The sequence below is a fragment of the Aulostomus chinensis genome, chromosome 17, assembly GCF_037954235.1.
Source record: "Aulostomus chinensis isolate RoL2024-O1b breed Wild chromosome 17, RoL_Achi_v1.0, whole genome shotgun sequence".
NCBI classification, from domain to species: Eukaryota; Metazoa; Chordata; class Actinopteri; order Syngnathiformes; family Aulostomidae; genus Aulostomus; species Aulostomus chinensis.
In genome coordinates this window covers 21,207,095-21,231,466 of record NC_141336.1, presented here as the reverse complement: position 1 = coordinate 21,231,466, position 24,372 = coordinate 21,207,095, and the positions used below count along the sequence as shown (strand labels likewise).

Genomic DNA, 24,372 nt, shown 5'->3' with positions numbered 1-24,372 from the left:
TTCAAAACTGTATCAGTTTGGTTCATTTGACCATAAATATTCTGTTAAATGTTACATAAACTTTTCTGTTTCTCGTTGTAAATGAGATGGAGGTGCTACATAGCTCACATGTAGTACCACTAAATACCACCAGAGGACCGAAAGCAGCGACTTTGGGAATAACTGCCCTGAATGATATGGATTTATGCCAAAGAACACATATGATCCATGTTTGTGCTTCTTCTGCAGTGGTCTTAGCCTTGCCCTGAAAAACCTCAGTGCAAACAACTGGCTAGTATTTGTTAGATAACCAACAATACACTTGAATCAAAAGAAACAGGTACTGTAACATTAAAATAACACCAGAGTTGTAAGCTTGATATATCATCCCTTTATTGGGAACACCACACACCCATGACAGATGCAGGAGTCCATCATGTCAAATCAAACATAAAACTTTCAAGCAAAGAAAAAGGACAAAGCTCATTTCCTATTAGAAAACGCTTTCTCTCCTTCGCCACGTCTTCATTCGAGATTCATTTCCATTGCTTTTGGTTTGCAGTTTAAAAGTATTACAGAACTAGAAAATTATGAACTGTAATTTTTTTTCCCAAAATCTTCAAGTATATTTTAAAATTACATTTTCTTTTTTTTTTCTTGGTTTTTGCATGATTGTTCAGAGGACTGTTGTTTGATGACTGAGTGCCTCTCCCCGTCTCTGCTCGTGTATCTCACCTAAAATAACACAGTGACTTCATGTTAGTAATCACACTCATTTGTACCATGTCCAAAGCCTTAAATCCAGTGATGATTTATTACCCTACCCGTGCCGCTTCAGGATGTAGCAGCAGCACCAGAAGTAGCCAATGTGCCCACTTTCTGGGTGGCGTCTTTCTTTGCCTGGTGGGCCTGCAGCACTGCGACGGCTTCTTCCACCTGCACAAACCACACAACAAGCATGTATGCTGACACAACAGTGCAGTGTAACCTATAGATAATGTCTTGTTTAGAGTTGCAATATGGCAAAAACTGAGGAAGTGCTGTACTTTAGAGCGCAGAGATTCGTGAGACTCCAGCATGTGCAGCAGCTCAGAGTTGTCGATCTCCAGCAGCATGCCAGTGATCTTGCCTGCCAGGTTGGCGTGCATGGCCTGGATCAGCGGGAACAGACGCTCCCCTATTTTGGAAATAAAATGGCATGAAGGAAAATAATCAACCCAAGGAAAACTGAAAAAAAAAAACATTAAAATGAATTCCTTTTAGATACCTAGCATCTGTTTCTGCTCCTGAGGGGGTGCAGCAGCCAGCATGGAGGCCGTCAGAGGCTCCTGGCCCTGAACATGCACAGCTGGCTGAGCCTGAAAGACACGGGAACAGGATTTATAGATCGGAACCAGACACAACTGTGGCACAAAATGTTAAGATTGAATGCGATGGTACCTGCTGTAAGGCGATAGGTTGCACCACTTGAGGATTAGGGTTACGAACACCAGTGGCATATTTGTAAGGCGGCATGGCCCGGGGGCCTGGTACTCCCATCGAGGGACGAGGAGCCATGGTTTGACCTGCAGTTCGCCAACAGGAAGGAGTTATAGTTTAATCTTCAAAGCACTCGGGCACTCAGTTGTAAAGGAGAAGTCTTTTTATGTTATGAACCAAACACCACAAGAGTGGTGAACACACCTCGTGGGCCCTGAGTGCCACTACTAGGAGACATGTGTCTCAGGTTGGCGCGTGGGCCTGGCTGACGCAGCGAGCTGGGTATCCCTTGGAAACCACCTGTCAAAGAGAAAGATGAAATAATTGGATCCTATTAAATTATACTGAACATGTTAAAGCTGTCGTGTTAAATTCAAACTCTTCTGCAGGGCTACATGCTCTCACCTTGACCTCTACCACCTTGTTGTTGCCACCTGGGGTTGGGTCGCATCTGGGCCAGCTGATTGGGTGCATAGTATGTCGTTCTATTCTGAGCCTGGTGGACACGAGAAATTAACAACTCATTTAAATCATTACAGCCAACCAAAGTGTTGTTTTCATGCAGTAAAGAGCGAATAAATATAACATTAGATATTTGTGATGTTCAGCGTAAGAGCATTTACTTAAAGGGGCGACAGTTTGCTGAGTATCAATTCACAATCTCGTATGTTGAGTAGATCTGTGATATTGGACCAGGCCGTGTTGCTATGCCAATAGAATTTAATGGATTGCAGTGTATACAATATATTGTTCATAACGTTGTTCTTGCTCCAAACAGACCTGGTGAATCGGGTAAACACACAGCAGAGCTTCCCCCAGAACTAAATTCAAACCGAAAGCAGCATGCTAACATTAGCGATCCTCCTAGCAGCGAGGAGCATGTTGATTAGCTACAGTAGCTAACCGGATTTTAAACAGTGTCACTAAAGATGAAACCCCGATGCTCCTGATGATCAGCACCTCTGAGTAATGCGGTTTATAGAGAAAAGGCAGCTTGTGAGAGCCTTGCAAACAGAAGTCACGGTGTGCCAAAGAATAAAATGTAGAAGTGCCGGTTCTGGATTCCAGTGCGAACTGGCTCAGCCACTTTGAGCACCAAGGGGAGGTGGTGCAGAGTCACTTCACTGAGAGAAAAGTGAGTTAAGAACTGCCTGCTGTGTCTGGGACAACGCTGATGAGGATGAACCCAATGTTGCCTTCCACAAGAAAACAAAAGCAATTAGCTGAAAGGTGCTAATACACACTATAAATATGAGGTGCATTGCTAAGAGTTTAGCTTTTATTTCCAAGTTTCATGTGGTCCTGACTTATTTCTTATATAAATATCACCACTCAAACATTAACTTTCTGCAATTGTTGTACCTGTGGCACAGCTGGCATGAAGTAGCCGCTGGTGGGCTGGAACTGGTTAATGATGGCGTTAGCAGGCATGGCCCTCATGCCAGCAATACGCTGCATGTATTGGTTGGTGAGGTGGGCTTTGCGTTCCTCTTTGCGCTGAGCGAGAGCCACATAGAGAGGTTTAGAGCCAACGATGCGACCGTTCATCTCTGTCACGGCCTTGGTGGCCTCCTCGGGGGAAGAGAAGCAGACAAAGCCGAAGCCTTTGGAGCGACCCTCCTCCAGCATCACCTAGAGTACACACAGCCTGTAACTTCAGCCATCCAACTCTCTGTCTCTGATGTCTCTTCCTGTGATAAAGCATTGTAGCATCTCACCTTGGCGCTTGTGATGGACCCGAATGGCGAGAACTCCTTCCGCAGCTTTTCATCATCAATGGTGTCATCCAGATTCTTGATGTAAAGATTAACACCCTAAAATCAAAGACAAACGTGACACTTTGCGGCTCACAGACACCCAAACTCGTTTAAGCCATTCTCCGTTTCTGCAGACCTGATAACGGCTGATCCTCTCCTGTTTCAGCAGCTCAAACTTCCGCTTCAGCTCTGCTTGACGCTCCATTTTCTTCTGAGCTCGTCCCACAAACACGGTCTTCCCGTTGAGTTCTGTGCCGTTCATGTCCTCTACAGCCTGAGGATCACACCATTATTACCAGAGGGACCGCCACACACTCGACACACTTGACACATTTCCCTGAGAAAAAAAGTACCTTGTTGGCGTCCTCATGTTTCTCATAACTAACGAATCCAAAGCCTCTGGATTTGCCAGTGGGATCTGTCATCACCTTCACACTCAGTGTTTTGCCTTTAAAGGTTAAAGGTCAAGCAAAAGCATGAACAACTAGATGAGATTAAGGAGTAACTCACATAAACCTAAGCTGTTTACCATATTTGTCAAAAAGCTCCTTCAGCCGATCGTCATCCATATCATCGCCGAAATTCTTGATGTATACATTTGTGAACTCCTTGGCTTTGGCACCAAGCTCCGCCTCCCGTTCCTTACGAGATTTGAAGCGACCAACAAACCTGGAGATGGAGAAAGAGCAGCAATACACACTCTTGTAAAAACAGCCCTTGGGAAAACAAACCTGTTTGATTTCTTTTTCCCGAACAGAAGTTCTGCATTGACAGAGGAAGACCTGACCAGACCACCAGAGAGTCTTTACAAAAACCGGGACCACATTCACAAAACAAAGTCACAGCTACATTTCATCACCACCACTGCTGGGGCAAACAATGACAAAAACAACATTCGACTGCTGTTAATATCACCAGAGGCAGGCAGATATGCTGGCATGCTACACAACACAGTGATAACGTCTTGGTCCGAAACTTGATGAGGTGGATGGAGAGGGATGGACAGTGCAAAGGAAAGCTGAGGAGGACCGAATGATCTTATATACCTTGCTATGATGACCTCTCCCCTTCTGCCATCCAGTATTGCATTCCTGCATTCGATCCATCACTAAAACACACAAGCGTGGTCATACACACACACACAAACAGACTCGGAGACGGGTGACCAGCGAGTGGACAAATGAGGCAACAGAAAATGCGTCTGGTAGGAAGAGTTTATAGGTTTAGAGGTTATCTTCATACTGGTGAAAGTCAGAGATTAGCTTATTAGTCATATTTTTCATTCACCAACCGGGAAAAAAACACACACACACACACACACACACACAAGAGGTCAGTTCACTGAACTCAAGGGCAACAAAAGAAAAGTCATGTTTGCAAATCAGACACAAAATAAATCAAACATTTTCCATCATCACCATGAGCTGTGTAAGTACTGCACCTGCGGGTGTCATGATAATGATTTCAAAGCTTTAGCACAGCTCCTCTATGAATGCTCCTTACATTCACTAAACAGGTTCTAATAGTTCTCACTAGGCTCATCAGCGCCAGGTAAATCTCTCTACATTTCACGGCACATGAAGGTTTTGTACGTAGTAAAGTGACGGTGCAGGCAGGAGGATGCGTGCAGCCCACTCTCTGTGTGCACCACAGACTTAGGCTGGCCGGGCTGGCGAGTTTGGATTAGCCCTCTGCTAACACGAGTGTGACTGATTAATTTAAAAGTGCCCCCCTCTCCCCCCACACCTTTATGGTCAGACACTCACACCTTGCGGTCATTCAGAAGCATGCCGTTCATCTTCTCAATGGCGCGATCTGCAGCATCCTGGGTCTCAAAGTGGACGAAAGCGTATCCCTTGGAGCCGTTCTCATCACACACCACCTGCAGCACAAGAAATCATGTAAACATGCATAAAGAAAGATATCATGCTCTGCTTAGCTTTACAACTCGGCAAATAGGGTTCTCAGTTTGTTTAATGCCAGATGTTACATGAATGGTCCAAACCAATGTTATGAAATTATTTTGAGTTGTTTTGAAGGAAGAAAAATATGTACAACATAATGTGTACTTTTCCCTTTCTTTAAATAATAATGGATTTTGATTGGTATGGAAAAGCAAATGACACAGAAGCCAGTATCAAATTTAATATATTGGTAAAGGTATGGAATCAAACTATGCCTGGTCTGTTAGTAGCAGCTGGCTAGGTCAGTTTAGCTTAGGTTAGCTTAGCTTAGCACAAAGGATCAAAACAAGAGGGAAAAGCTAAAAGTAGCCTAGCCCCAATCAAAGGGAACAATTCCTTACAACCAGAAACTCTAAAGCTCCCTTAACACTGATTTACATTTTATTTGTTTCGTCTATATGGTAAGTATGACAGTGACGACAAATGTCAAAAAAAGCAATTTCTCAGTGGTATAATATTTGCATTTTTCATTTCGCTCAAAAGCCACTTATGAATATAGGCGTGTTGTTAATAAATCCAATCCACTACTTCAGCAATATTGCTGTTCACTTCATTTATGACGACTCTACCTTGCAGGAGAGGATGTTGCCAAAGGCTGAGAAGGTGTCGTACAGGGCTTTATTGTCAATGGACTTGTCGAGGTTCTTGATGAACACGTTGCCCACTCCGGACTTCCTGAGGGAGGGGTCTCTTTGGGACCACATGATTCTGATTGGCTTCCCTTTCACCACGTCAAAGTTCATAGTGTCCAGGGCTCTCTCGGCTGTTGAGGGTAGAGGAGGGGCAGAGGGGGGGGTCACAGCTGGTTGTTTACATGCAGTTTGAAGACATCAATATGCTGATTGTATATCAGCATGGAGCACAAATGCTGTTCTTTGGCATTTTTCAAACCGTATCTAATCATTTCTACTATGACAAAGTGCTTTCATTATAATGCAACCGTCCATACATCACTGCCTTAAAGTGAATAACAATAAGCTATTAAAACAATCTACGCTCAGAAGCAGTGTGCTCACAATAAGGAGACCATCAGCACGCAACATGGTTAAGATACTGCAGGAGACCATGTGGTTGCCGCGCTGTCTCGGGAGCAGCTGGGACAGCTGGGAACACATGTCCCACCTCTCTGACTCACCACATGCTGTAGGGCCCCATCACCCTGCAGTAGCAGCACAGTGGGCCCTCAGATAACACAAACAGGCTCAGACTGTAGCGTGGGGAAGTCACGTGTTTGCAGGGTTTTTTTTTTTTGTTTGTTCTTTTTTTCCTTTTTCAAATCATTCTTTAGCCTTTAAGGTTAGCAAGGTTAAATTTATACTCCGTCTGAAGCTTCAAACTCTCATATAGGTTATGCTCTTATATCCATGTGGGTACACGGGCCAAACATGCTTTTGTTCAGTCTCTTCACAGTAGAACACACAGGCCAGGCTGTCCAGCTAAAAGTGTCTGGTAAACAAAATAGAGCTGCCTTGCGTCTGCTGGCATCAGCAGTTTGGCTTGCAATTGTACTTCGCAACCCGTGTGCTCAGAGGAGGTGTGTGATGGTTGTCAAACGTGGACTTCTAGAGGTTTCACAGAGGGAATCTTGGCTTTAAAAAAAAGGTAAAATCACAGATGAAATACACAGCAATTCCTCACGTGTTAGCTGGTATGATTTGGAATAGCGCACGCTGCTGTGGAACAGTCAGTAGAATAAAATGTGAAGTGTCTCCTCTTTGTCTCTCGTCAATTCTATTAAGTTATTATAGCACAGGCACATTTTGGGCTACTCAGAAAGATGTTCTATATTTAGAGAGGGGTCCTGAGAGGTATGTGCTGGCATGGAGTGTGAGTGGAGAATTCTCTACCATTGATGGGGAGAGACACATTCAACAAGAATGCTCGGATGAGTGTTTACACATACATCTGGACCTGAGCACACATGGCCTCCAGTGCAGCTCTGCTTTCCATGAAATCCCCTGAACACGTTAAATAATCATTTTTCAAAAGCTGTAAAAGCAGCATGCTGCCTCACTGCAGGCACGTGCTAGGGCTCCATTTAAATACCGGCTCCCATCCCCCATATCTACATCTCCAACAACAAATGGTGTCTTCTCAGTTGTGGCTCGTCTTACGGTTACTCAAGCAAATGATACGTCACTTCTGGAGGCAAGCCAGTTGTAACCTTTCCTTACGCTGGGCTTGGTACCCGACTCAAAACTCAGATAAGTTGTAGCAGGTGTTTAACATTAATGCAGGAGGTGAAACACTATGTAAACAGAATGACCAGAGACGACCACACAACACCTGCCACAGCTGCTCAGTGCTTCGGTACCATTAACTGTCGGGGAAAAACACATCTAGGCTTTGTTCAGCCAGCTTAAATCAGATTTCTGCTGTATCCAGACTGTCTGGGCAGTTGAAAAAACACATGAAATCTGGTTTTTACACACTCAAACCACATTTGAATATGGTTTGGAATCTGATTCAGATCAGATTTCAGCAAACGCGGCTTCGTCTGGATGCTCAAAAAGGATTTGAGAGTCTTTGGAGTCATTTGTTACCAATTTCTCCATGGAAATCAGTTTTGCGTACAGTCTGAGGGAGGGTGCTGGCGAAACTGATTTATTATTAAAATCAGATGAAACCACATCATTTTCTGTCCACACTGTTATTTGCAAACGATGACATTATAAGGCTGCCAAATTCACAGCGAAACAGGTTAAGAGTGAGTCAAAAGACTACTGAAACATGATTTGAGTGTTTAGACTTACACGCATTTGTAGAACTCATATTCATATCAGAATTCAAACCAACTCCTCATGTGATTTGTGTCAGATTTGAAAAAGTCAGATTTCATGTGGGTTGGTTTTTTTGTTGTTTTTTTTGTTTGTTTTTTTTTGGCTGTACACACTGTCTGGTTCAGTCTGGATACAATCTGGATATGTCAGAAAGAGTTGATTTGGGCTGCAGTCTGGACAAGACCTTCTACATCTGTATTTACATTTTTGAATAATGAATATTTGCATCACGTCTTACAACAGTGACAAGCACCAAGACTCTGCCATGGCCACGATGAACCAACTATGACTCATCTTAAAATAAAATAAAAAATAAAATAAAAATGGAATTAAATGGAATTAAAAACAAATAGAATAAAATCTGTAATACTACTCCAAATATACATTTTTAAACACCGGTCATGCTGAGATGCTTCTTCCTGTTCTAGCTTTTAATGGATATAACAGCTGAGGCGAATGGGGAAAATGCTCAAGGGCTCTTCAAATAAGAGCCCAGTGTGTTATTTTGGGTTGAATAAAACCAAATATTGCACATGCTGTTGCTAAAAGCATGGCCGTAATTGAGGGACATAAACCAGAGTGGTGCGAAATTAAACCCGACATGTGGTGAGTGTTTTAGGACTGAATTATATGAGCTGGAGAAGAAGTGGGCCATGAACGCTTATGTGGGTCAAACGGCTGCTCCAGCCGGTGTAAAGACTTCCCTGAGATGATGTGAGCCGCAACATCTATTGATAGACAAAGACAATGCAGCGTCAGTGTTAGCAGTGTTTCAGCGCTGACATTGAAACCATGTGTGACAATGTCAATATCTGGAGGATGCGTGTATGTGCGTGTGTGTGCGTTTGAGTGTGCGTGCGCCTCTTAAAGCCGCATGCAATACCAGGAGGTTATAACACGCACTATAACTGCATACATGTGTCAAATCTTACCATCAGCAGGCTGGGAGAAGTTCACGTAAGCGTATCCGAGAGATCGCCGGGTGATCATGTCTCGGCATACCCGAATGGAGAGCACGGGTCCGGCTGGGCTGAATTTCTCATACAGCATAGCCTCGGTGATGTCGGGGTGCAGGTCGCCAACGTAGAGAGAAGCCATCGGATAACTCCCCGTCGCTGCAGTGTTCATATCTCGGACTTCACAATAGGAATGAAAGAAAAACTTCCCTCAAAAAAAAAAAAATTAAAATTAAAATAAAAGCCAGAAAAAAGTGTCGATATGGAGAGTGGTGAGGGTCCGAGCTGCACGTCAAGCCTCTCCAAATGAAGCCGATTTAGTTTCCTCAAAAAAAAGTATTTCTTCCTTTGAAGACCCGAGGCCTCTTTTTTTCTTTTTTTTTTTTAGATTTTGCTATTTTTTTAAAAACGTATTTCTTTAATTATAAGATTGTTTTTGTTGATGTTTTCTTATTTTATATTTTTTATGTATTTTTATATAAGTTTTTCAAGAACAGTGAGTTGGACACTCACGGTGGTTTTGTGGCCGGGGAAAGAGACTGCATGAGGAAAGCATGGGCACTTTATAGACAGTGCGGTGAGGAGGAAATAGTGGCCAGGGTCAAACTTAGGAGAGGAAAAAAAAAAAAAGAAAAAAAAGCACACTGAGCATGCGGTGTAAAAGGGAGAGCGCACACTGGTGTCCCAACTACACAGCCCAGCTCCCCACAGCGACATCTGGATGGGAGACGAGGAGAACCATCCAGAGCAGGAGACTCACGCATGAGTTTAACCTGGAGGACAGGACATTTTCAAGCGGGACTGTTTCATTTTCCTCAGTTACAGTGTGAAGATGGAGGCATGATTTAGCAAAAGCCACTTCCTTTACCACCACTTATGAAATGCTAATTTTTGACTCCCTCCCCCATAGAAAATTCACTGCAGATTAATTTTGAATAAAGAATTTTAAGTGTGTTTTCACTCCTTTTGTTAATCTTCCCACTTAAAACCATGAAGACCTGGGTTTAAGTGCGCCATTTTATCAGGAGGGCCATGTTTGAACATGCAACCGCCAGCAGGTAGACCGCCAGCAGCGTCGGGTTAATAAAAGTCAAGATGCAAAGGAATCATGTTCATTATTGCTCATGTTTATTCATTCTGTGTATTTTAATGCATCCATGAAGTTTATTCAGCTTGGTCCAGCTTCCTGTAATGACAAGAAGTTTAGCCAGTCATGCGTAAACATTCCAAAAAAAAAAAAAAGTGGCAAGTTTACCTTAAGAAATTCAGGAAAGCTGAAAGCAGGCCCCTCCGTCCGGCCTCCTTTCCTCCTTGAGTACCACCCTCTCCAGACCTTCTGACTTTCCCCCCATCCTGCTTCACCATTTCCTCCTCATAACTAAGAGACTTCGACCCATCTACACTCTTGGAAAACTGGAGTTTGGAGCGGATAACTGGTTGGGCATCGTTTGCGTCCACTTTGTCCAAAACAGTGTCTGCCTCGTCATTCATTTGGTCCAGATCATTGTCCAGCTCAACTGGCAGCAAGCTGTCAACTTCTGCTCCAGGCATCTCAGAACCTCTGAAACAGCCACTTAATGGTTGCTCTGCTGCAACTTTGTCCAGCAGCGAGGGAATCGGCCAGCGATTAACCAGTTTGATGAATTTCAGGTCCCACAGGGGAGCTTCATATCCAGGTTCAGGTGCGCTTGGATGTCTGATCTCGTTTAGCGTGCTTTGCTCAGACTCCTGATCTGAGGTTGGGAGGTAATTGGATACAATTTTGCTTGGCTCCAAGTCAGCTGACAAGTGTGAAGCAACATCTTCACCATGTCCAGTGTCCTCCTCCTGTCCAGGTAGCCAGAGTGTCAGTCTGGTAACTGGGTTCTGACTCACCATCACGACACCCTGAGGGGGCGACAACCACTGAAGTTTACGAGTCTTGCCGTAGAGAGAAGCTCCAGAAACAATCACATCTTCAGGCGCTGCAGCGTCAGACTGCATGGAGAGGGTGAACAGATCGCTGGAGGGCTCCGAGGGTGCGGGACCCACAACGCCTTTGTCCACAATGATGAAGGGGCCGGCGCTAACGATGGACTTGGCATCTGAAATGACACTTTGTAGTGAGTTACGCTAGAAATCAGGAGTCAATTTACAGAGCACTGACCTTCAGGGAAGCGCTTGACTGACAGGCCTTTACACCTGGAGCTACAACAGCTGCACACTTCTGCATTTCCACTCAGCTCCTCCCATCTGAAATACAAGCGTTATTAAAGCAATGCCTCACCCAGGTAGTGCCTGAAATGGGCATCTAGAGCCCATAACCCCCTCCACGTCAAAAGGCAGAAAAAAAAAAAAAAAAAAAAAAAAAAAAACGAACTACATACCTTGACTCGACCACATTGTAATTGCAGGATTTAGAGCCACTAGTTGACCCCTGGTTCGAGATGACCACACTGCAGTGGATATACATCTGTAGGAGATGAAAGGTCATTGAGGCTGAACACCACAGGGAAGTTACTCTGTAAACTCACCTCTGAAATTAGATAAGTAGTGTTCAGAGCAAAGTTGACGACATCTGTGGTTCTGGTATTGATGAACTGTATGACAGCATGAGGAGAACCGAGAGGGGCCGTGCACCTGGTGGAGGGCAACGCTGCTTTAATGGGAGTTGCACTTAAGATGGAGGTGAATCTCAAGACGCTGCTCACCCTTTGTTCATGATGACCGCGTGCCGAGGTCTGGTGTGAGGCTCCGGAGACGCAGAGACAAAGCAGGACTGGATGAAGAGCTGCTCATCAGGCCTGGTTCTAGCAGACGCCTGGAAGTTGATGACTTGGCCTCTCTTGTAGATGTTGGTTGATAACGCTACACGACAGCACGTGTTTGAGTCCACAAAAGATACACCTCACCGCAGCAGCTAGACTTGTACTCACAGTTCATGGCTTTCAGACTGAAGCTCCTCCCAGTCACAGGAAGTTCTGTTGGGACAGTCAAATTCTCTTCTGACCTGGAAGGCATTTATTTCAGGTTTGTCTTTTTTGGTCACTGCTCGCAGACAGAATTTCCATAAACTCACCTCTTGGGCATGCAGGAGATTTGTACCGTGTAAGGAGGCTGCCACCAGCTAAAGAGGGGTTTTCTGAGGTTTAGGTAGAGACTGTTGGAGAACACCTCAAAGCCATTGTGCATCTGCAAAGACAGCGTACGTCAAGGAAATCCATTCAACCTGGTGCAAGTGACACAGGAATGATGTAAACTCACCCCATGAGCAGTTCCACACTGACCAAAGCTATAAGAGAAGACAAACTGATTGGGTAGCTCTTTGTTGCTAAAGCAGCCATCACCTAGCTGGAGCTCATCACCAGTCAGAGTGACACCATGGAACTGCTTGTCAACCAGCAGCGTTAGCCGAGAGTCATCACAATACACCTGAACATTGGGTATCATCAGAGGCATCGCAGGAAATTTGGGAAAGTCAGGGATCCGCCAGGAGCTGAAGAAAGAGTCGTGTGGAGGGAAAGCAAGATCTCTTTCAAAAGGAAAGGGTAGGATTTCTTGAAAAAATCCTGGAGGATCATGGAAAAATAGATCATCCTGATCCTCCATGAATGACTGAACACAAATGAAGCATCCAATAAGGATGTACAGGAATATCTCACGCTTCCACATTGCAGAGTTCAAAGTGGACCCACCACTCTGATTAGCGTGCTAACACACGCGTGCCATTAATAAGGTGCAGCAGTGGGGGCCACAGGTGTTGCTCATCAAGCGAATGACACGCATTTACGCCGCACTTAAACAGGCAGAGAGGCTGGTATAGTAAAATATTACTGATAAAAATTTGGTATTTAATTGGAAACAAAACAAAAATAAGATAATTAGGTTTTCTATCAGATTCAGATTCTCCTGACATCACAAGGTGATTCATATTCCTCCATTGGCTATGATATGATCTCCTTTCTAACATCCCGTAGTTTATAAAAACAGGAAATCTTTGCATGTGCATTAATTATGTTGTTTTTTTATTAATTCACCAACTTCTCTTTTATGTAAACTGAATCTTGTCAAATAGAATGCATAAAATCATGGAACATTCAGACCGTTACAGTCAGTAACAGCAGGCTTGCCAGGGCTAAACTCCCACCATTTTTGTTACTGCTGAAGAATATCTAATCATTATTTACAGAGGGGGACAATCTTATCGGCTTTGCTAACACGTGTCCTTTTGGTAATATTGCACATGGCTAAGCTCCTCCCCCTTTAGTGCTTTAATAAAGCAGAAAACACCTGGTGACACGGCAGGTTTGTGGTAAAATGGGATTGTGTACCAATGACAAGGCCTGCCAACTTTTTCAGTCGGAGCAGCTCACATAGTGAATGTTGTGCCAGCTCATAAACTGTTGCTTTTTCTGCAGCTGTTGTTAGCCATATGTTGCTATTAGTTTGTAGCTAAATAAATGGTGTTTTTTCTGCATTCCATCCATCCATCCATCCATCCATCCATCCATTCTCTTCCGCTTATCCTGTTAAGGGTGGGGTGTGGGGGCTGGAGCCTATCCCAGCAGCCTTCAGGCTAGAGGCGGGGTTCACCCTGGACGGGTCACCAGTCCATCACAAGGCCAACACATAGAGACAGACAGACAGACAACCATTGGCTCTCACATTCACACCTACAGTCAATTTAGAGTCTGGATTAAACTCGTCCCCTCTTTCTCTCCTGTCTTTGGACTGTGGGAGGAAGCTGGAGTATGTGTATGTATATATTGACCAGGACTGAGATATTCTAATGTCTACATATATCTATATATCTATATAATATCTAATACTATGAACATGATTGGGTATCGTGTTATGTATGTGGAGATCAAGTCACACATTTAGACATAGCACTGTTTCGAAAGAAAAAATATATACGTATGTTACCATACATATTGAGCAGTGTAGCAGTGCATTTATATATGTAAACATTTATATCACATAGATAGATAGATAGATAAGTAGATAGATAGATAGATAGATAGATAGATAGATAGATAGATAGATAGATAGATAGATAGATAGATAATTGCATTGTTGAATTTTGTAGATTATAATTGAGATTATTTTGCCGTGAACAAACACAGGATGTTTTAAGATTAAAAATCTAATGTAAATCATTGACCAAAACTGATGTGGGGAACCATCGTGAATATACACCTCTCCTTTTCGATTATTTCTCTCTCTCTCTCTCTCTCTCTCCCTGTCATTTTTTTTTCTAACAGATAGTGGTCGATGAGTGGGCGGAGCTTAAACTCAGGTAGGCGGTCGGAAGCGCCTGTCTGTCCTCAGGTGAGCGGCAGCTGAGGAAGACAGCAGGAGAGAGGGGGGGAAAAACTGAAAGAAATGACATGAAAACAACTTTTCCTCCAACATGATGTACGAGTAGAGAACCTCCATCATGGCGAATTTAGGTAAGTTCACCCTTTACTTCCACGTCTCTTCACTGGCGGGCTGCTCAGGCATGTTGCGTGCTTTGGGCTTTAGGCGTGGTCTCAGCACCCATCGTGAAAATTTTCCCCGCTGTTTGTGTTTCACTTACATGATACTATTTTTAAATTAAAAAAAAGATTTTGATTAGTTACTTTTGTTTAGAAACTTTATTTGGACATTTTTGGGCAGCACAGGAAAAGACTTCATGAGCTGATCCATCACTGGTGTGAAGAAGTGAATGAATAAAAGTATGTCGTCCGACATGGTGGTTAACGATCAGAAAACAGGTGAGAAATGGAGTGTGAGGTCGAGTCGGTGTGGTCAACTCTCAGAGGGTTTTGCAGTTTCTGGATGTGACAACTTGAGCGGCAGCAAACAACAGGCTGAAAATATTATGACCAAAAACAGTGCGAGTTTCTACACAGCAGCCACCTACAGGAGGGAGCTGTCTGACCCCCCCAGGCCAGAATGCTTGTACACCCCACCCAAAACCATTGTTCTTTTTAGTTGCGGAGGGGGTGTTAGCCCACTCCACGGGTGGGTGCCTGGCTCATATGTCCTCAGAGGAAAAGACCAAAACAAAAATGTCACCATAGCTGCACCATTTAGCAGCAGAGGTGATGAGCGAGCACAGCGGCGGGGGGTCGCGGGAACTGCCTTGTTGTCATGAACCCACTTCCCTCTGAATCTACAAGTGTTTTCAACTCTCACTTTACAACCTTTCATGCTGATTCCTGTCAACAAATACTGGTACTACTAGTAAGAACGTTTATTCCTATATTTGCACACGTAGGAGTATGCTGCGCCAGCCTCAAGGACAACAAAACCCTGATGAAGATGGGCTTGGCGCTGGTGCTCGTGGGCCATGTTAACTTCCTTCTCGGAGCACTGGTGCACGGCGCTGTGCTCCGGCACATCAACCTCGACGCTACTGCCCGCATCATGGTGTACGCCATCGCCAATGTCATCGCCATTGTGGCAGGCTTAGTAGTAAGTGGTGCACAGGGATGTCACCCAGCTCACGCAGGCATGAAGAAGATGTGTGTGTTAGATTCAGACAGAGGAAGAATGACATCTTATTTTTACTGTATTGTTTGAACTTGTACCTGTGAATCATAAATTCTGCAGTGCTGAAAGTCCGGGGTCTGAGGAGGCAGGCAGGTGGATGGCTTTGATGTTATCCAGGTGATCAAAGCAGTCAGGGATAAAAGATGACAGGGGATCTCCATCACACAGAGGTTTTCTTAAGTGTGAAAACAGTGTGACAGTATTTGACTTAAGAGGGTATTCTGACACAGTTTGCCTTTTTTCGTCTCCTTGCAACTTTAAAGTTGCAGTGCGTCATATTGCAATTTCACTTAAAGGGGGTTATTTCATCCAAAAAATGAGTATTGGTGAGGCTAAAAACATGACTTAAGTGTGGTTGTAGAAGAATAACTTGGCACCCTGAGGCCTCAGGACTCTTGGATTACTTCACACTAACAGAATGCAAACTCTGTTAGTTTGTAAAGGTTGGAAAATTGGTCATCACTCACCTCATCACTCCAACAGTGTTTTATGAGCTAAAAAGATTCATCCAACCTTCCACCAAGCACAAGCAGATAATAATTGAATTGTCTTTCTTTCTTTGTGAACTAGCCCTTTAAATTCCAGTAACTCGCACAGCCGTACTACGCAGATTGAGTTCAGGGTCAGAACCAGGAAGTGTAGTGACATCATGCCACCTACGGGTCCTCAGACACTGCGCTAGTGGGCCGAGAAGTGACCTGTGTTTGATCTGAACGTGTCTTCTGCTCCCCAGGGAATCATTGCTGGAATAATAACAATTGTCTTGTCCAAAAACAAGAAAAGCAGGATTCTGGTGAGCGCTGCTCCTCTCTGGCTCTGGCACAGCCTCTCCCTGCACTCCCAGCTCTCATGTCCTGGCTCCTGTTGGAACTTGTTCCTGCTTTTCATTGTGGCTGGTAGCTGGTTAGCAGTGATGTAATTATGGGATGTCCTCATGTCATTTCTGCAGAAGTGGGTCCTGCTGGTCTTCAGCTTCCTAGCAGGTCTTTTGGCAATAGCCTCCACCTTGGCCTTGTTGGCCTCAATGGTGACTGCCATTGTCCATCGGGGGCGGAGCCTGTTAACACATTGCAACTTCTCTAAGGAGACGGTCGGGTCCTCCAGCATCACATACGAATGCCCGTTTGACCCCACTCGAATCTACGTGAGTTCATGATCTATCAGCGTCACTGCAAGAAAAGAAGTGGAATTCTCAACTGTTATTTTATCTTTATGGGGGGGGCGGGATTTGAACCAGAGCACCACAATAATCCTGTGGGTGCCCCTCACCCTGATGTCCGTGGCAGAGATGGTGTTCTCCTTCCGCTGCTTCGCTGCCTCCACGTCATTCCTTTACCTGTGTCCGTGCAGGAAGAGGCTGTCCCGGGTGAGGAGGGTAAGCTGCTCGCCGCCAGCTGTTCTGTTCTGCAGTGTGTCGTTTATGGCGCGCTTCGCTTTGTCATATTTAGCATGTAGTTAGGAGTCCAAGCCTGAGTGGACTGGCCTCCAGACTGAAAATAAAGGACATGCTAACTTAAGGTCATGTAATGTTGTCGGGATCCTAAACCTCCAATTCACACCTTTCAGGTGCGAATCCAGAGAGCGTTTGAGACCCCCAGATCACCTCCAGCAGCACAGCCAGAGTCTGAGGCTGAAGCCGAGGCTGCGGAGCAGGACGACCTGCTGGACGACGGCGGTGCTGCAGCAGCAGTGCAGAGTGAATGGCTGTGAATGCGACAAACCCAGGATAGCATGCAGAACTGCCATGACGCTACAGACGTTTGTGGGACTTTTACCTGTTGCCATTACTGTTAAGCTTATTTTAATACAGATGTGCCACCTTTCCCATTTTACTGTGGACTCTCACTTTTATTGCTATTTTTGAAAAACTTAGAACAAAGCTTTTACTTTTTTATGGCAGATTTTATTGGTGTTAAAAGGTGCGATCAAGACACACCAGATGACATTTGCAAGCGTTCTTGTGGAACTCTGTCATTAGGAATACAAATATATACAACAAATTAACTCTTAAGTCGATTTGCCCTTCACTGGAATGTCGGTGTTTGCGGCTGTCACCAATTAGAAATGTTTCAGTGAGTAAATCAGAACCTAAAATATCTGAGAGCTGCGCGGTTAAAGAAGTATTCCACCCTCTCAACAAGACCAGTGACACGGATGTATTACAGAAAAGGATCTATTAAACATGCTTCAACTACATATTCAAAAGGCACAGGACAAAATTGGGACTGAGAGACATAAAACAGAGTAGCCAAAATATCTATGATTTAAATAAATTAAATCCATCAGATATATAAAAACATACATGTAACTAAGCTTTTTTTTTTTTTTTTTTTTTTTTTTTTAAAGCAGAGTTGCCTCACAAAGGAAAAGCGAGTATCTGAGCATAAAAAAGGATTCGGGACCAAGATGAGGAAAGCATCTGAAATCAAGTACTCTCAAAAAAAAAACAAAAAAACAACAAACCCCACAATCTGACTTCAGTCCGTGAACAGTAATATTGTAAAGATGTCCTAGAAAAACATGTTTAGATCCTCATCCCGTTTCGAGAGTAGAGTATCTCATTACAAAAAGGTACAGTCCTTTCCACAGAAGCAGCAGCAGCAGCCAGGAAATAGGATCCCCCCCCCCCCACCCCACCCCTTCTCCTTAAAAACTGAAACAAAACAAAAAAAACAGCTGCGTTGACTTCACCGAGGACCTTAGGGTGTCTTGGACTCTTCTTTTGGCCTAAAGGACCCAAATACAGAAATAGTTAACACTCAATCAGCCACTTGGTGAACAACCAAGCGCGCCGAGCGTGTCCTTACTTTGACGTGTCCATCTTCTCCTCCTCAGGCACCTTCTCTTCCTCTTTGACTTCTATTGCAGAGAAACAATGAAATTTTTCAATGAGGTCACCGCTTTAACTTCTGTAGTGGCCACCGAAGCACCAACGTGTCAGCGCTGTGTTTGGCCAACATGCTGGCGAGGACTATTTCCACATCCAGCAGTCACTTGGATTCATGGTTCAGTCTCCCGCTCGCCGCGAACGTGAATCCACTTATTACGAAGCGTTCAACAGTACCAATCCAGCATGAACAAATTACGGTCAGACATTTCATTATCTGGATTATGCGAACGAAATAAAGCATTCAATATTAAAAAAACAAAAAACAAAACAACCTTACATAGAATTATAAAAATGAGAGGGAGTTCTGAGCAGGGACCTGACCTCCTCCTACCCAAGCCTAGAGACTTCTTAACGGCAGATAGTTGTTTGACAGACAACGGCCACGAAATGATGCTGAACGAAAATGTCCTCCTTAATTAAACAGACGGGAAAAACAGCAAAACACGTGGAGAGCTTTTTAATATGCCGGTTTGTACATAATTAATATGTTTTGCCAGAGACGGTACGAAAACTCTCCAAATACACTGGAGTCTTCCTGGAGGGCTTTGGATTGGCTCTGCAATGCAAAATTGTTCCGAGCCTCTACTCTGCTCGACTCTCCTCAGTCTGAAGGGTTTAGACCTGCGAGCCTGTGGCCAGACACAGTAACTCCTCTGGGAAAGAACTCCACAAGCTGATAACCACCGCTGTGACAGTGAGGATGCAAGATGACACTTAAATAACTTGGCAGTGGAAGACCCAGGTGACGCTGAGCTGCTGTGCCAAATGTTGATGGTGAGTGAACTAAAAGTGCAAAGTTGCTTCAGGACAGTTTAACAATGAGCTGAAATCAGTTCGGGTGAAACGCTGCCGCCATCACCATCATCATCATCACCATCATCATGACAGCAACGTTCGATTTCACAGTCAGACTTCATGCACTGTGCCAGTGATAAGCACCACATGGAAATCTACTCATGCAATATCAGAAACGAGACATGGCACGTTGACAAAAATGATGTGTAGGTTGAGATGAGAATGAGAAAAAAAAATGAATAAATACCTTTTGCTTCCTCCTCACCTTTCTTCTCCTTTTCTTCCCCCTCTTTCTCTCCTTCAGTCTTGGCTCGCTTGGCTTTCTTGAAGCTGGCTGTGTTTCTGCGGCCTCCTTCACCTTCGTCCTCGGAGTCGGAGAACTCTTCCTCACACGCTATCCTCTTGTCATGGGCGCGGACTTTTACATTAACAGAAGACAGGGGGGTATTTTAACGTGATGACGTAACTCTTGGATAACGTGGGAGTCAGTAGGGGGAAACGTGAGAAGCTTTTCTGTATTTGTGGTGTAGATTAGGAGAGAGGGTCCTACTGGGGATGCGTTTGTTGGGGTCGTCCTCCTCCTCGTCCCCGCTGTCCTCCTGTATGGCGTCCTCTGGGATGGCCTGCATCTGCACTCCTGGAGCGTGTGGCAGCATACGCAGGTTCTCAAACAATCGCTGCCTGGAGGACAGACCGTAAACAGACCCTTTGGCCAAGATCTCAACCTGACAATCACGTAGGGAGCAGTAGCAGCTGCAGCATCTTGATTCATAGCAAACGCTAGCAAAAGCTCTAATGAACTAAAAATAGCGGCAAGCGGCTGAGTGGACTTACTTGATCTTCTCCAGGTAGTCGTTGGTGTTCTGGTTGGTCATGTTGGAAGGACTGATATGCAGCTTGAAGTCTGGTCCAAAGTACTCAAAGTAGTCGTTGTATGGGAGCTCTAAGAAGTTGAGCAAACATTCATGAAAACCACATCAACGATTCTCTCGTTTTACCCGCCACGAAACTCACATTATTTGTTCCGAGCAGATTAAATGTTTAGGGATTCCGAGCACACTGGAGAACCCCATTAGTGGTTTTTATCAAACCCTGCAATTACTCATTGTATTGGACTGACTCATTATTTTACATCACACAATATGAAATTTGAAAATGCAGAACAACTCAAGCGAAAAATCAAATATTTGCAAGTTACTGATTAATCATTTAGTCTGTAAAACTCAGGCAAATCTGAAAAATGCTCATCAGAATTTCACAGTCTTCTAATTCCATCTTTTGTCGTTCCAACAGCCCAAAACAAGAAAAAACAAAACCCTTCATTTTCTTTCAAAAATGGCAAAACAATCCTTATATTTTAGAGTCTGGAATCAACAATATTTGACATTTTGCTTAACCCCCTGCCCCAAAACCAAATTATTGGTACTTCATATTGTCAGTCAGCTAACTGGTTAGTGGTTACTGACCAATCCATACTTAATTATCTCTGATTATCAACGACCACAATACCAGGCTTTGGTAGCGTCGACTTCACCTGACAACTAGACCAGGATCATCACCAGTCCAACCTGGGGGGAGACTCACCATTGGGGATGGATGTATCGAGAGCTACAGCCGTCTCGTACGTCCAGCAGCGCGCCACATTGCGGATGGTGTAGCCTCCTCCGCCCAGCATGAGTAGTGGCAGGTTGAAGCTCTTCATGTACTCTACACACTTGGCGTGGCCTGAGGGAATAACATGGAAACACTACAGATTTAGAGGGAACGCTCCAATCAGGGTTGTTCTGCTTGCGGCATCACGAGCGTTTCACTGGTCTCACCTTTAATAGTGAGGTTAAAGCAGCCAAGCCTGTCTCCAGACAGAGAATCTGCTCCACACTGCAGAACCACAGCGCTGGGCTGGTACATCTCCATCACCTTAGCCATGATCTGCACAAAAACAACAGAATACTTAAAACACGTCACAGGAGCTCTTAACTAACAAACTGCAACAGTAAACAACGGTTGATTCACTCACAGGCTTGAATATGGCTTCGTAAGACTCGTCGTCAATCCCGTCTCTCAGTGGGTAATTCACAGCGTAATATTTACCCTTCCCGGCTCCAATGTCCTGCAGGGAACGAGACAAGTGTCAGAGCACAGTGTCAGGACTACGATGAGGTCTTCTGTTGGTCGCAAACTTACTCTCAGGTCACCGGTGCCAGGGAAGTACTCTCCATACTTGTGGAAGGAAACGGTCATGACACGGTCTGTGGTGTAGAAGGCCTCCTCCACGCCGTCTCCATGGTGGATGTCGATATCTATGTAGAGAACTCTCTGGTGGTATCTGGAAAGGGGAAGAACTCAATAAACACCTGCTACTTTTAAAGCGTGTACTTACAATCCTGAAAACAACTACTTAAAGTGGTTGTGCACGGTTTTTGTACTCACTTCAGTAACTCCAGGATAGCAAGAACAATGTCATTGACGTAGCAAAATCCAGACGCCTCCGATTTCTTGGCGTGATGCAGACCTCCGGCCCAGTTGATGGCTATGTCTGTCTGCTGTTTGTTCAGCTTCACAGCACCGGCTGGAGAAGAGAGGAGGTGGAGAGTTAGCAGCCTGGTTACACAGGAACTATCACTGTCTGTACTGCATTAAGAAAAAAATAATTCATGAAGCAACTTACCAACAGAGCCCCCGCCTGAGAGCTGGCAGAACTCAAATAACCCATCAAACACAGGACAATCCTCCCCAACATTAACTAGGGGGGGAAAAAAAAAAAAACTTAATATTTTTGATTGCCTTCTAACCAAATAACACTCACACACACAAAGCAATATTTCACCCAAATGTCTGCTCAAACTTACATCTCTGCATTTGTTTGCTGTACTCCGACATGTTGTCAGGTCGGATGGAGCGCAGGAACTTGATGTAATCATCACTGTGATACTTGGTCATCTCCTCCCCGCTGGCTTTGTGTGGACGCTGAAAAAGGATTCAAGGATCTTTATTGTCATACCACTCACATTTCCATGTTGGTGGTACGAAAATTGAACTCAGGTCCTGGGACAGCAAGAGATAGCATAATAAAAGAGTAAAGAACAGAATAGATATTTACAGAAAGAATATATATATATATAAGGATATTGACAACGAGATATTGCACTGTGGATGGAAGAGGGTGGGAGACTACAGAGCACGGTTCGAGTTCAGGTGAGGTGAGGTGAGGTCCGAGATGGGGAAAAATAAGCTCAGGACACACAAGGAAGAGACGGTAATCAACGGCACTCTTACTGTTTATTACACTTACATATATCTCCATCTTTCTGTAGAGGCCATAGTTGAGCAACAGGTTGTGTGTCATGCGGATCCGGTGGGGCTTCATGGGGTGGCCCTGGCCATAGTAATAATTCCCAACATCACCTGAAATTTAAGCAAAATAAGTTACGAGGTATCATTTAAACATCATTAGCAAACCTTAATTAAAACAACTTTTCAATTTGCACAGCAGTGTAGAACAGGTTGGCGATGCGTCATTAAAAAACACGTACATAGCCGGAATAACTAGCATCAAGTAGCATCGAATAAACCGGACAAATCGCTCAGTTACGCGAACAGAGGAAGCAGCACATTAGCGTTTGAAAATACCTTCAGGCGAAACACTGGCCTACGTATCCCGTATTCCGTTTTCAACAAGGTAAGATGAGCCGTTTTTAAGCGAGCAAGGTGGTGTTAATTGAGTCGACAATGAACCATTCATATCGCCATTGTTAGCTCGCAGGCTAAACATGGTTGCTAATATCGGTGCTCATATCTTGATCGATAAAGTTCCGAACCATTTCTAACCACTAAGGCAATGCATTCATTTTTTTTAAAGTTTGCCAAACAGCATCGGGGTATAATTATCCCGTGTGGTCCAAGCGACACTGAATGAGATGATAAGCCGCCTGCAACTAAGCTAGCAATATTAGCAAACGAGCAAGATCAGCAAATCACGGAATAAACTGCGACCTCATTGCGGGAATTGTGTCGGCTCTCATTAGCTGGAGCGACGACTGTTTGCGGTGCATTCTCGTTCTAACACTCACCATCATAGTAGTAGCAAACTTTTTTCTTTGTTCCTTGGGTAAGCGCCATTTTTGGTCCCTTTTTTTCGGGTGTTGGCTTACACAGACTGCACGCACCGCGAGTGGAGACCACAGCGACAAGAGGTGGACAGTTTTCACTACAGGGATGCGATATTGGTGGCGCCCAACAGGGGGCGACAGATTTAAAGTGTGTTCCGAGCTGTAAGGGTGGAGGTCACCATAGACATAATGGAGGTCACGCTTTCTTCTTCTTCTTCTTCTTCTTCTGTACGAATGACGAAGAATTTGGAAAACTTCAGTCGATCACTGTTGTTATTTATTCCCCGGTCAGCACTTTCGTAACCTTGTTGTTTTTAAATAAAACTCTGTTGGATTAGATTTTGAATGACACACACAAAAAAACCCTATTCAGTTTTTTTTTTTAATTAATATGTGTAATGCCGCTCTTATTTTATGTGACCCCCCCTTCTTAATTAGTTGTGTAATTATTCACTTCAGATTCTACCTTTGCCCTCGCTCAAGCAAAAGCTGATTTTATTGTTTTGATGGTTGGAAGGGCATTATTTTGTTTATACTTTTTTTCTTAAAGAGGCTTTCCTACTGTTCTTTTTCTTCTTGATTTAATTTTCTTCTTTTAAATCCTGTGGCAGACAAGGAGTTTTATATGGCATGTTTTAAATCCATTATTTACAGAGAATCACTATTGTGATTCATTGAGCCGTGACGGAGATGGAACAATCCATTGCTTGTCATGTAAATAGACTTATTTACAAAGGAAGTTTTCCATTAAAATGTCCATTTACAGTTTCTCTGCACATCGCTTTTCTGCTTATGTACATTTAATGTGTTTTGCCAATATATAAGCCTATATTGTGAGGCACCGTCATATATTTAGAGCTGGCTTGTATATGTAGAATATGAAACAGCACACATAAACAATATAGTGTATAGAGTTCAAAATTAGCCAAATGGGCTGGATTACTGATGTACTTTGATAAAATACTCAGTCACACACTCAGACAATGATGAGTCTGCACGTGGTTCTGACCTCTGTAATCAGTGGTCTTTTCCTAAAGACACGTCACTATTTTGGGACTTTTTGGATGACGTGAGCCTGAGCTTTGGAAGTTTAATGTTTGCTTACATAGACAAATAAGATGTCTTCGAATTCTGTGAGGTAAGA

The 24,372-nt window shown here is 44.0% G+C and overlaps 4 protein-coding genes across 6 annotated transcripts; 1 reads left to right on the top strand and 3 right to left on the bottom strand.

Moving 5' to 3' along the window:
• Window positions 1-359: 359 nt before the first annotated feature.
• Window positions 360-9,564, bottom strand: pabpc4 (poly(A) binding protein, cytoplasmic 4 (inducible form)). Its single transcript, XM_086181911.1, has 15 exons — window positions 8,892-9,564; window positions 5,749-5,942; window positions 4,982-5,097; window positions 3,745-3,884; window positions 3,569-3,663; window positions 3,352-3,489; window positions 3,177-3,272; window positions 2,821-3,090; window positions 1,864-1,954; window positions 1,663-1,758; window positions 1,420-1,544; window positions 1,247-1,337; window positions 1,026-1,156; window positions 804-915; window positions 360-714 (listed from the first exon to the last, which is right to left on the bottom strand). Exons 1-14 carry the CDS (start codon window positions 9,085-9,087, stop codon window positions 814-816), a joined length of 1,881 nt encoding a protein of 626 aa, XP_086038037.1. The 5' UTR covers window positions 9,088-9,564; the 3' UTR covers window positions 360-714; window positions 804-813.
• A 457-nt stretch (window positions 9,565-10,021) lies between these two features.
• zpcx (zona pellucida protein C) lies at window positions 10,022-12,612 on the bottom strand. The gene is made up of 9 exons (XM_086182442.1): window positions 12,159-12,612; window positions 11,974-12,086; window positions 11,831-11,904; window positions 11,606-11,762; window positions 11,429-11,534; window positions 11,282-11,367; window positions 11,062-11,147; window positions 10,171-10,999; window positions 10,022-10,101 (listed from the first exon to the last, which is right to left on the bottom strand). The coding sequence occupies exons 1-9, from the start codon at window positions 12,564-12,566 to the stop codon at window positions 10,080-10,082; spliced, it is 1,881 nt and encodes a 626-aa protein (XP_086038568.1). The 5' UTR covers window positions 12,567-12,612; the 3' UTR covers window positions 10,022-10,079.
• Window positions 12,613-14,188: 1,576 nt separating this feature from the next.
• Window positions 14,189-17,789, top strand: tmem54a (transmembrane protein 54a). Of its 2 annotated transcripts, XM_086183731.1 has the most exons (6): window positions 14,189-14,347; window positions 15,160-15,356; window positions 16,168-16,227; window positions 16,384-16,578; window positions 16,672-16,809; window positions 17,001-17,789. In XM_086183731.1, the coding sequence occupies exons 1-6, from the start codon at window positions 14,335-14,337 to the stop codon at window positions 17,142-17,144; spliced, it is 747 nt and encodes a 248-aa protein (XP_086039857.1). In that variant the 5' UTR covers window positions 14,189-14,334; the 3' UTR covers window positions 17,145-17,789. The 2 variants fall into 2 exon arrangements, with proteins under 2 accessions (XP_086039857.1, XP_086039858.1); XM_086183732.1 differs by lacking the exon at window positions 16,168-16,227.
• On the bottom strand, window positions 17,311-23,366 carry LOC147246769 (putative histone deacetylase 1-B). Of its 2 annotated transcripts, none has more exons than XM_086183729.1 (14): window positions 23,190-23,366; window positions 22,412-22,524; window positions 21,969-22,086; window positions 21,788-21,862; window positions 21,550-21,688; window positions 21,304-21,445; window positions 21,137-21,229; window positions 20,940-21,048; window positions 20,704-20,844; window positions 19,954-20,062; window positions 19,670-19,800; window positions 19,385-19,537; window positions 18,242-18,293; window positions 17,311-18,161 (listed from the first exon to the last, which is right to left on the bottom strand). In XM_086183729.1, exons 1-14 carry the CDS (start codon window positions 23,236-23,238, stop codon window positions 18,134-18,136), a joined length of 1,452 nt encoding a protein of 483 aa, XP_086039855.1. In that variant the 5' UTR covers window positions 23,239-23,366; the 3' UTR covers window positions 17,311-18,133. The 2 variants fall into 2 exon arrangements, with proteins under 2 accessions (XP_086039855.1, XP_086039853.1); XM_086183727.1 differs by having other exon boundaries at window positions 19,367-19,537; window positions 23,190-23,364.
• Between the last annotated feature and the right edge of the window lie 1,006 nt (window positions 23,367-24,372).

Bases quoted from the DNA above. Each gene is read 5' to 3' on its own strand.
- pabpc4 (XM_086181911.1), bottom strand. From the start codon at position 9,087: ATGAACACTGCAGCGACGGGGAGTTATCCGATGGCTTCTCTCTACGTT. The intron at 1,759-1,863 runs GTGAGAGCATGT...TCTCTTTGACAG, and splicing joins ACAAGGTGGTAGAGGTCAAG to GTGGTTTCCAAGGGATACCC. The intron at 1,545-1,662 runs GTGTGTTCACCA...GGCGAACTGCAG, and splicing joins TGGCACTCAGGGCCCACGAG to GTCAAACCATGGCTCCTCGT.
- zpcx (XM_086182442.1), bottom strand. From the start codon at position 12,566: ATGTGGAAGCGTGAGATATTCCTGTACATCCTTATTGGATGCTTCATT. The intron at 11,763-11,830 runs GTGAGTACAAGT...GCTGTCGTGTAG, and splicing joins CAGTCTGAAAGCCATGAACT to CGTTATCAACCAACATCTAC. The intron at 11,148-11,281 runs GTATGTAGTTCG...CTTGTATTTCAG, and splicing joins TACAATGTGGTCGAGTCAAG to ATGGGAGGAGCTGAGTGGAA.
- tmem54a (XM_086183731.1), top strand. The intron at 16,228-16,383 runs GTGAGCGCTGCT...TCATTTCTGCAG, and splicing joins ACAAGAAAAGCAGGATTCTG to AAGTGGGTCCTGCTGGTCTT. The intron at 16,810-17,000 runs GTAAGCTGCTCG...CACACCTTTCAG, and splicing joins GGCTGTCCCGGGTGAGGAGG to GTGCGAATCCAGAGAGCGTT.
- LOC147246769 (XM_086183727.1), bottom strand. From the start codon at position 23,238: ATGGCGCTTACCCAAGGAACAAAGAAAAAAGTTTGCTACTACTATGAT. The intron at 22,087-22,411 runs GTAAGTGTAATA...ATCCTTTTTCAG, and splicing joins ACAGAAAGATGGAGATATAT to CGTCCACACAAAGCCAGCGG. The intron at 18,294-19,366 runs GTATTTATTCAT...TCTCTGCAATAG, and splicing joins AGGTGAGGAGGAAGCAAAAG to AAGTCAAAGAGGAAGAGAAG.